The sequence below is a fragment of the Coregonus lavaretus genome (genome assembly GCF_964263955.1).
Source record: "Coregonus lavaretus genome assembly, chromosome: 2".
Lineage (NCBI taxonomy): Eukaryota > Metazoa > Chordata > Actinopteri > Salmoniformes > Salmonidae > Coregonus > Coregonus lavaretus.
Window position 1 is genome coordinate 60,237,460 of NC_139989.1, and position 12,059 is coordinate 60,249,518.

Consider the following 12,059-nt stretch of genomic DNA (forward strand, 5'->3'; position numbering starts at 1 on the left):
AGAGCCTCCCAGTGGGGCTTTATAACCTACAAATCATCAGGCCCCTATGGGTACTTATGAGACACACACCCACACACACTCCAAACATCTCTGACTCTCCAGAGAGCCAAAGCACAGGCTTCTATCACAACCTCTTCCTGATACAGCATTGTCCTGTAGTTACCTAGCATTATCTTTATCCTCCTGATACAGCATTGTCCTGTAGTTACCTAACGTTATCTTTATCCTCCTGATATACCATTGTCCTATAGTTACCTAACGTTATCTTTGTCCTCCTGATATACCATTGTCCTATAGTTACCTAACATTATCTTTATCCTCCTGATATAGCATTTTCCTATAGTTACCTAACGTTATCTTTATCCTCATGATACAGCATTGTCCTGTAGTTACCTAACGTTATCTTTATCCTCCTGATATACCATTGTCCTGTAGTTACCTAACGTTATCTTTATCCTCCTGATATACCATTGTCCTGTAGTTACCTAACGTTATCTTTATCCTCCTGATATACCATTGTCCTATAGTTACCTAACGTTATCTTTATCCTCCTGATATACCATTGTCCTGTAGTTACCTAACGTTATCTTTATCCTCCTGATATACCATTGTCCTATAGTTACCTAACGTTATCTTTATCCTCCTGATATACCATTGTCCTATAGTTACCTAACGTTATCTTTATCCTCCTGATATACCATTGTCCTATAGTTACCTAACGTTATCTTTATCCTCCTGATATACAATTGTCCTATAGTTACCAAACGTTATCTTTATCCTCCTGATATACCATTGTCCTATAGTTACCTAACGTTATCTTTATCCTCCTGATATACCATTGTCCTATAGTTACCTAACGTTATCTTTATCCTCCTGATATACCATTGTCCTATAGTTACCTAACGTTATCTTTATCCTCCTGATATACCATTGTCCTATAGTTACCTAACGTTATCTTTATCCTCCTGATATAGCATTTTCCTATAGTTACCTAACGTTATCTTTATCCTCATGATACAGCATTGTCCTGTAGTTACCTAACGTTATCTTTATCCTCCTGATATACCATTGTCCTGTAGTTACCTAACGTTATCTTTATCCTCCTGATATACCATTGTCCTGTAGTTACCTAACGTTATCTTTATCCTCCTGATATACCATTGTCCTATAGTTACCTAACGTTATCTTTATCCTCCTGATATACCATTGTCCTGTAGTTACCTAACGTTATCTTTATCCTCCTGATATACCATTGTCCTATAGTTACCTAACGTTATCTTTATCCTCCTGATATACCATTGTCCTATAGTTACCTAACGTTATCTTTATCCTCCTGATATACCATTGTCCTATAGTTACCTAACGTTATCTTTATCCTCCTGATATACAATTGTCCTATAGTTACCAAACGTTATCTTTATCCTCCTGATATACCATTGTCCTATAGTTACCTAACGTTATCTTTATCCTCCTGATATACCATTGTCCTATAGTTACCTAACGTTATCTTTATCCTCCTGATATACCATTGTCCTATAGTTACCTAACGTTATCTTTATCCTCCTGATATACCATTGTCCTATAGTTACCTAACGTTATCTTTATCCTCCTGATATACCATTGTCCTGTAGGTACCTAACGTTATCTTTATCCTCCTGATATACCATTGTCCTATAGTTACCTAACGTTATCTTTATCCTCCTGATATACCATTGTCCTGTAGTTACCTAACGTTATCTTTATCCTCCTGATATACCATTGTCCTATAGTTACCTAACGTTATCTTTATCCTCCTGATATACCATTGTCCTATAGTTACCTAACGTTATCTTTATCCTCCTGATATACCATTGTCCTATAGTTACCTAACGTTATCTTTATCCTCCTGATATACCATTGTCCTATAGTTACCTAACGTTATCTTTATCCTCCTGATATACCATTGTCCTATAGTTACCTAACGTTATCTTTATCCTCCTGATATACCATTGTCCTATAGTTACCTAACGTTATCTTTATCCTCCTGATATACCATTGTCCTATAGTTACCTAACGTTATCTTTATCCTCCTGATATAGCATTTTCCTATAGTTACCTAACGTTATCTTTATCCTCATGATACAGCATTGTCCTGTAGTTACCTAACGTTATCTTTATCCTCCTGATATACCATTGTCCTGTAGTTACCTAACGTTATCTTTATCCTCCTGATATACCATTGTCCTGTAGTTACCTAACGTTATCTTTATCCTCCTGATATACCATTGTCCTATAGTTACCTAACGTTATCTTTATCCTCCTGATATACCATTGTCCTGTAGTTACCTAACGTTATCTTTATCCTCCTGATATACCATTGTCCTATAGTTACCTAACGTTATCTTTATCCTCCTGATATACCATTGTCCTATAGTTACCTAACGTTATCTTTATCCTCCTGATATACCATTGTCCTATAGTTACCTAACGTTATCTTTATCCTCCTGATATACAATTGTCCTATAGTTACCAAACGTTATCTTTATCCTCCTGATATACCATTGTCCTATAGTTACCTAACGTTATCTTTATCCTCCTGATATACCATTGTCCTATAGTTACCTAACGTTATCTTTATCCTCCTGATATACCATTGTCCTATAGTTACCTAACGTTATCTTTATCCTCCTGATATACCATTGTCCTATAGTTACCTAACGTTATCTTTATCCTCCTGATATACCATTGTCCTGTAGGTACCTAACGTTATCTTTATCCTCCTGATATACCATTGTCCTATAGTTACCTAACGTTATCTTTATCCTCCTGATATACCATTGTCCTGTAGTTACCTAACGTTATCTTTATCCTCCTGATATACCATTGTCCTATAGTTACCTAACGTTATCTTTATCCTCCTGATATACCATTGTCCTATAGTTACCTAACGTTATCTTTATCCTCCTGATATACCATTGTCCTATAGTTACCTAACGTTATCTTTATCCTCCTGATATACCATTGTCCTATAGTTACCTAACGTTATCTTTATCCTCCTGATATACCATTGTCCTATAGTTACCTAACGTTATCTTTATCCTCCTGATATACCATTGTCCTATAGTTACCTAACGTTATCTTTATCCTCCTGATATAGCATTGTCCTATAGTTACCTAACGTTATCTTTATCCTCCTGATATACCATTGTCCTATAGTTACCTAACGTTATCTTTATCCTCCTGATATACCATTGTCCTGTAGTTACCTAACGTTATCTTTATACTCCTGATATACCATTGTCCTATAGTTACCTAACGTTTTCTTTATCCTCCTGATATACCATTGTCCTGTAGTTACCTAACGTTATCTTTATCCTCCTGATATACCATTGTCCTATAGTTACCTAACGTTATCTTTATCCTCCTGATATACCATTGTCCTATAATTACCTAACGTTATCTTTATCCTCCTGATATACCATTGTCCTATAGTTACCTAACGTTATCTTTATCCTCCTGATATACCATTGTCCTATAGTTACCTAACGTTATCTTTATCCTCCTGATATACCATTGTCCTATAGTTACCTAACGTTATCTTTATCCTCCTAATATACCATTGTCCTATAGTTACCTAACGTTATCTTTATCCTCCTGATATACCATTGTCCTATAGTTACCTAACGTTATCTTTATCCTCCTGATATACCATTGTCCTATAGTTACCTAGCGTTATCTTTATCCTCCTGATATACCATTGTCCTATAGTTACCTAACGTTATCTTTATCCTCCTGATATACAGTGGGGAAAAAAAGTATTTAGTCAGCCACCAATTGTGCAAGTTCTCCCACTTAAAAAGATGAGAGAGGCCTGTAATTTTCATCATAGGTACACGTCAACTATGACAGACAAATTGTGAAGAAAAAAATCCAGAAAATCACATTGTACGATTTTTTATGAATTTATTTGCAAATTATGGTGGAAAATAAGTATTTGGTCACCTACAAACAAGCAAGATTTTTGGCTCTCACAGACCTGTAACTTTTTCTTTAAGAGGCTCCTCTGTCCTCCACTCGTTACCTGTATTAATGGCACCTGTTTGAACTTGTTATCAGTATAAAAGACACCTGTCCACAACCTCAAACAGTCACACTCCAAACTCCACTATGGCCAAGACCAAAGAGCTGTCAAAGGACACCAGAAACAAAATTGTAGACCTGCACCAGGCTGGGAAGACTGAATATGCAATAGGTAAGCAGCTTGGTTTGAAGAAATCAACTGTGGGAGCCATTAGTAGGAAATGGAAGACATACAAGACCACTGATAATCTCCCTTGATCTGGGGCTCCACGCAAGATCTCACCCCGTGGGGTCAAAATGATCACAAGAACGGTGAGCAAAAATCCCAGAACCACACGGGGGGACCTAGTGAATGACCTGCAGAGAGCTGGGACCAAAGTAACAAAGCCTACCATCAGTAACACACTACGCCGCCAGGGACTCAAATCCTGCAGTGCCAGACGTGCCCCCCTGCTTAAGCCAGTACATGTCCAGGCCCGTCTGAAGTTTGCTAGAGTGCATTTGGATGATCCAGAAGAGGATTGGGAGAATGTCATATGGTCAGATGAAACCAAAATAGAACTTTTTGGTAAAAACTCAACTCGTCGTGTTTGGAGGACAAAGAATGCTGAGTTGCATCCAAAGAACACCATACCTACTCTGAAGCATGGGGTGGAAACATCATGCTTTGGGGCTGTTTTTCTGCAAAGGGACCAGGACGACTGATCCGTGTAAAGGAAAGAATGATTGGGGCCATGTATCGTGAGATTTTGAGTGAAAACCTCCTTCCATCAGCAAGGGCAATGAAGATGAAACGTGGCTGGGTCTTTCAGCATGACAATGATCCCAAACACACCACCCGGGCAACGAAGGAGTGGCTTCGTAAGAAGCATTTCAAGGTCCTGGAGTGGCCTAGCCAGTCTCCAGATCTCAACCCCATAGAAAATCTTTGGAGGGAATTGAAAGTCCGTGTTGCCCAGCGACAGCCCCAAAACATCACTGCTCTAGAGGAGATCTGCATGGAGGAATGGGCCAAAATACCAGCAACAGTGTGTGAAAACCTTGTGAAGACTTACAGAAAACGTTTGACCTGTGTCATTGCCAACAAAGGGTATATAACAAAGTATTGAGAAACTTTTGTTATTGACCAAATACTTATTTTCCACCATAATTTGCAAATAAATTCATTAAAAATCCTACAATGTGATTTTTTGGAGAAAAAAAATCTCATTTTGTCTGTCATAGTTCACGTGTACCTATGATGAAAATGACAGGCCTCTCTCATCTTTTTAAGTGGGAGAACTTTCACAATTGGTGGCTGACTAAATACTTTTTTTCCCCACTGTACCATTGTCCTATAGTTACCTAACGTTATCTTTATCCTCCTGATATACCATTGTCCTATAGTTACCTAACGTTATCTTTATCCTCCTGATATACCATTGTCCTATAGTTACCTAACGTTATCTTTATCCTCCTGATATACCATTGTCCTATAGTTACCTAACGTTATCTTTATCCTCCTGATATACCATTGTCCTATAGTTACCTAACGTTATCTTTATCCTCCTGATATACCATTGTCCTATAGTTACCTAACGTTATCTTTATCCTCCTGATATACCATTGTCCTATAGTTACCTAACGTTATCTTTATCCTCCTGATATACCATTGTCCTATAGTTACCTAACGTTATCTTTATCCTCCTGATATACCATTGTCCTGTAGTTACCTAACGTTATCTTTATCCTCCTGATATACCATTGTCCTATAGTTACCTAACGTTATCTTTATCCTCCTGATATACCATTGTCCTATAGTTACCTAACGTTATCTTTATCCTCCTGATATACCATTGTCCTATAGTTACCTAACGTTATCTTTATCCTCCTGATATACCATTGTCCTGTAGTTACCTAACGTTATCTTTATACTCCTGATATACCATTGTCCTATAGTTACCTAACGTTTTCTTTATCCTCCTGATATACCATTGTCCTGTAGTTACCTAACGTTATCTTTATCCTCCTGATATACCATTGTCCTATAGTTACCTAACGTTATCTTTATCCTCCTGATATACCATTGTCCTATAATTACCTAACGTTATCTTTATCCTCCTGATATACCATTGTCCTATAGTTACCTAACGTTATCTTTATCCTCCTGATATACCATTGTCCTGTAGTTACCAAACGTTATCTTTATCCTCCTGATATACCATTGTCCTATAGTTACCTAACGTTATCTTTATCCTCCTGATATACCATTGTCCTATAGTTACCTAACGTTATCTTTATCCTCCTGATATACCATTGTCCTATAGTTACCTAACGTTATCTTTATCCTCCTGATATACCATTGTCCTATAGTTACCTAACGTTATCTTTATCCTCATGATACAGCATTGTCCTGTAGTTACCTAACGTTATCTTTATCCTCCTGATATACCATTGTCCTGTAGTTACCTAACGTTATCTTTATCCTCCTGATATACCATTGTCCTGTAGTTACCTAACGTTATCTTTATCCTCCTGATATACCATTGTCCTATAGTTACCTAACGTTATCTTTATCCTCCTGATATACCATTGTCCTGTAGTTACCTAACGTTATCTTTATCCTCCTGATATACCATTGTCCTATAGTTACCTAACGTTATCTTTATCCTCCTGATATACCATTGTCCTATAGTTACCTAACGTTATCTTTATCCTCCTGATATACCATTGTCCTATAGTTACCTAACGTTATCTTTATCCTCCTGATATACAATTGTCCTATAGTTACCAAACGTTATCTTTATCCTCCTGATATACCATTGTCCTATAGTTACCTAACGTTATCTTTATCCTCCTGATATACCATTGTCCTATAGTTACCTAACGTTATCTTTATCCTCCTGATATACCATTGTCCTATAGTTACCTAACGTTATCTTTATCCTCCTGATATACCATTGTCCTGTAGTTACCTAACGTTATCTTTATCCTCCTGATATACCATTGTCCTATAGTTACCTAACGTTATCTTTATCCTCCTGATATACCATTGTCCTATAGTTACCTAACGTTATCTTTATCCTCCTGATATACCATTGTCCTATAGTTACCTAACGTTATCTTTATCCTCCTGATATACCATTGTCCTATAGTTACCTAACGTTATCTTTATCCTCCTGATATACCATTGTCCTATAGTTACCTAACGTTATCTTTATCCTCCTGATATACCATTGTCCTGTAGTTACCTAACGTTATCTTTATCCTCCTGATATACCATTGTCCTATAGTTAACTAACGTTATCTTTATCCTCCTGATATAGCATTGTCCTATAGTTACCTAACGTTATCTTTATCCTCCTGATATACCATTGTCCTATAGTTACCTAAAGTTATCTTTATCCTCCTGATATACCATTGTCCTGTAGTTACCTAACGTTATCTTTATACTCCTGATATACCATTGTCCTATAGTTACCTAACGTTTTCTTTATCCTCCTGATATCCCATTGTCCTGTAGTTACCTAACGTTATCTTTATCCTCCTGATATACCATTGTCCTATAGTTACCTAACGTTATCTTTATCCTCCTGATATACCATTGTCCTATAATTACCTAACGTTATCTTTATCCTCCTGATATACCATTGTCCTATAGTTACCTAACGTTATCTTTATCCTCCTGATATACCATTGTCCTGTAGTTACCTAACGTTATCTTTATCCTCCTGATATACCATTGTCCTATAGTTACCTAACGTTATCTTTATCCTCCTGATATACCATTGTCCTATAGTTACCTAACGTTATCTTTATCCTCCTGATATACAGTGGGGAAAAAAAGTATTTAGTCAGCCACCAATTGTGCAAGTTCTCCCACTTAAAAAGATGAGAGAGGCCTGTAATTTTCATCATAGGTACACGTCAACTATGACAGACAAATTGAGAAGAAAAAAATCCAGAAAATCACATTGTACGATTTTTTATGAATTTATTTGCAAATTATGGTGGAAAATAAGTATTTGGTCACCTACAAACAAGCAAGATTTTTGGCTCTCACAGACCTGTAACTTTTTCTTTAAGAGGCTCCTCTGTCCTCCACTCGTTACCTGTATTAATGGCACCTGTTTGAACTTGTTATCAGTATAAAAGACACCTGTCCACAACCTCAAACAGTCACACTCCAAACTCCACTATGGCCAAGACCAAAGAGCTGTCAAAGGACACCAGAAACAAAATTGTAGACCTGCACCAGGCTGGGAAGACTGAATATGCAATAGGTAAGCAGCTTGGTTTGAAGAAATCAACTGTGGGAGCCATTAGTAGGAAATGGAAGACATACAAGACCACTGATAATCTCCCTTGATCTGGGGCTCCACGCAAGATCTCACCCCGTGGGGTCAAAATGATCACAAGAACGGTGAGCAAAAATCCCAGAACCACACGGGGGGACCTAGTGAATGACCTGCAGAGAGCTGGGACCAAAGTAACAAAGCCTACCATCAGTAACACACTACGCCGCCAGGGACTCAAATCCTGCAGTGCCAGACGTGCCCCCCTGCTTAAGCCAGTACATGTCCAGGCCCGTCTGAAGTTTGCTAGAGTGCATTTGGATGATCCAGAAGAGGATTGGGAGAATGTCATATGGTCAGATGAAACCAAAATAGAACTTTTTGGTAAAAACTCAACTCGTCGTGTTTGGAGGACAAAGAATGCTGAGTTGCATCCAAAGAACACCATACCTACTCTGAAGCATGGGGTGGAAACATCATGCTTTGGGGCTGTTTTTCTGCAAAGGGACCAGGACGACTGATCCGTGTAAAGGAAAGAATGATTGGGGCCATGTATCGTGAGATTTTGAGTGAAAACCTCCTTCCATCAGCAAGGGCAATGAAGATGAAACGTGGCTGGGTCTTTCAGCATGACAATGATCCCAAACACACCACCCGGGCAACGAAGGAGTGGCTTCGTAAGAAGCATTTCAAGGTCCTGGAGTGGCCTAGCCAGTCTCCAGATCTCAACCCCATAGAAAATCTTTGGAGGGAATTGAAAGTCCGTGTTGCCCAGCGACAGCCCCAAAACATCACTGCTCTAGAGGAGATCTGCATGGAGGAATGGGCCAAAATACCAGCAACAGTGTGTGAAAACCTTGTGAAGACTTACAGAAAACGTTTGACCTGTGTCATTGCCAACAAAGGGTATATAACAAAGTATTGAGAAACTTTTGTTATTGACCAAATACTTATTTTCCACCATAATTTGCAAATAAATTCATTAAAAATCCTACAATGTGATTTTTTGGAGAAAAAAAATCTCATTTTGTCTGTCATAGTTCACGTGTACCTATGATGAAAATGACAGGCCTCTCTCATCTTTTTAAGTGGGAGAACTTTCACAATTGGTGGCTGACTAAATACTTTTTTTCCCCACTGTACCATTGTCCTATAGTTACCTAACGTTATCTTTATCCTCCTGATATACCATTGTCCTATAGTTACCTAACGTTATCTTCATCCTCCTGATATACCATTGTCCTATAGTTACCTAACGTTATCTTTATCCTCCTGATACAGCATTGTCCTATAGTTACCTAACGTTATCTTTATCCTCCTGATATACCATTGTCCTATAGTTACCTAACGTTATCTTTATCCTCCTGATATACCATTGTCCTATAGTTACCTAATGTTATCTTTATCCTCCTGATATACCATTGTCCTATAGTTACCTAACGTTATCTTTATCCTCCTGATATACCATTGTCCTATAGTTACCTAACGTTATCTTTACCCTCCTGATATACCATTGTCCTATAGTTACCTAACGTTATCTTTATCCTCCTGATATACCATTGTCCTATAGTTACCTAACGTTATCTTTATCCTCCTGATATACCATTGTCCTACAGTTACCTAACGTTATCTTTATCCTCCTGATATACCATTGTCCTAAAGTTACCTAACGTTGCTGTTAATCATTAAATATTTGGGTTATTGTGTCGCTGCCAAACCTTTAATCAGTTTATCTTCCATTAAATCATCTCACACGGGCACAGCTTGTAAGGCCCTGCGATAGACTAGCCTCCTGTCCAGGGGGTGTACCTGTACATCAAGCTGCCTCACTACAGAAACAGGAAGTAGATAGACTAGCCTCCTGTCCAGGGGGTGTACCTGTACATCAAGCTGCCTCACTACAGAAACAGGAGGTAGATAGACTAGCCTCCTGTCCAGGGGGTGTACCTGTACATCAAGCTGCCTCACTACAGAAACAGGAGGTAGATAGACTAGCCTCCTGTCCAGGGGGTGTACCTGTACATCAAGCTGCCTCACTACAGAAACAGGAGGTAGATAGACTAGCCTCCTGTCCAGGGGGTGTACCTGTACATCAAGCTGCCTCACTACAGAAACAGGAGGTAGATAGACTAGCCTCCTGTCCAGGGGGTGTACCTGTACATCAAGCTGCCTCACTACAGAAACAGGAGGTAGATAGACTAGCCTCCTGTCCAGGGGGTGTACCTGTACACCTGCTTCAGTCTACATAAACATGAGATAGACTCCTGCTCCTATAAGCTGTTCCATCTAGCATTAGCCACGGCTCGTGGAAGGCTACTTACTTCCTTACACACTTGTACCAGCCATAACATACTGTAACACAGCACTTCACAGAATAGTTATTAGATAGTAGTTGAGCTGTTACACCACCACCAATGTTAGTATGAAGACGCACTAAGAAAACCCATCTACCAAGACAGAAGAGAACTGCAGGGCTAATATAGTATGGATACAACAAGTTAGGATTTGTCCCAACTATGCACCCTAATTCCCTATAGAGTGCACTACTTGACCGTTTACATGTTGGTTATTTAGTAGACACTCTTAACCAGAGTGCATTTCTCTAAGTTAGATAAAGCAAACAGGAGCCGTTCTGGCTCAGACAAGGCTTACTTACTTTACATGAGAAAAAATTGTCCCACTTTCACACCCTCATCAGTAGTTAACAAAGGCCTTCAGTCATCTAAATATGTGTATCAACCTACTGGTCAAAAGTAGTGCACTACGTAGAAAGTAGGGTGCCATTTGGTATTTAGACAAAGTTAGTAGTTAATAGATGGTATTACTGACTAAGCTCTCTTTCTCCTCCCCTGACAGACAGTTCCTGTGGAGCTTCCGGCTGCCTGGCGAGGCCCAGAAGATCGACCGCATGATGGAGGCATTCGCCCAGAGATACTGCCAGTGCAACCCTGGTGTCTTCCAGTCCACAGGTAGGAACACAGGCTTGGACCTCATTACCAGGCATGTAGTGAAGAGTCAACACGATTTACACTAAAGCATTGTTAGAGCTAGGGTTACCGCCTGTCATGGTGATGGGCGATTGAAGGGTACCATTTGAAGTGTCTACTGAGGGTGAAGTGGTGAATGGATATACAGTACGAATGGATATACAGTATGAATTTTATATTTTAGATCTGAAGTTACTGTATACCCCTGTTATAAGGTATCCCACTCCAACAAGTCTGTGTTCACTGATGCACTTTTCAAAGAGGAAGATGTTATTCTTCAGTGTGCAGGTACAATAGGATGTGAATGCCATTCTAGCAGTATTATTCCTACTGTATTTAGCAGGCATGGTGAAGTGCAGACTTGTGTTCAAAGACTATTCAAAATCAATACTTAATCTGCGCTTGATTGAGCTTGCTTGGCTTAATGGACCAATAGAACAGTCCCAATACTACAAACCTCGCCCATCTTTCACTTCAGGCAGGCTAGAGCAAACGCTCAAAGTATTTGTAAAAAAAAAAATATATATATACTGAACAAAAATATAAACGCAACATGTAAAGTGTTGGTCCCATGTTTCATGAGCTGAAATAAACAATCCCCGTAATGTTCCATACGCACAAAAAGTGTATTTCTCTCAAATTTTGTGCACAAATCTGTTTACATCCTTGTTAGGGAGCATTTTATCCTTTGTCAAGATAATCCATCCACCTGACAGACAGCATGATCATTACACAGGCA

At 38.9% G+C, this 12,059-nt stretch overlaps 1 protein-coding gene across 2 annotated transcripts in view; it reads left to right on the top strand.

Moving 5' to 3' along the window:
- LOC311103392 (cytohesin-1) overlaps positions 1-12,059 on the top strand; it is an 82,955-nt gene that overhangs the window by 55,539 nt on the left and 15,357 nt on the right. For both annotated transcript variants that reach the window (XM_084144957.1, XM_084144958.1), the window contains exon 7: positions 11,190-11,302. In XM_084144957.1, the coding sequence (XP_084001083.1) occupies positions 11,190-11,302 (113 nt within the window). The remainder of the gene's footprint in view (positions 1-11,189; positions 11,303-12,059) is intronic.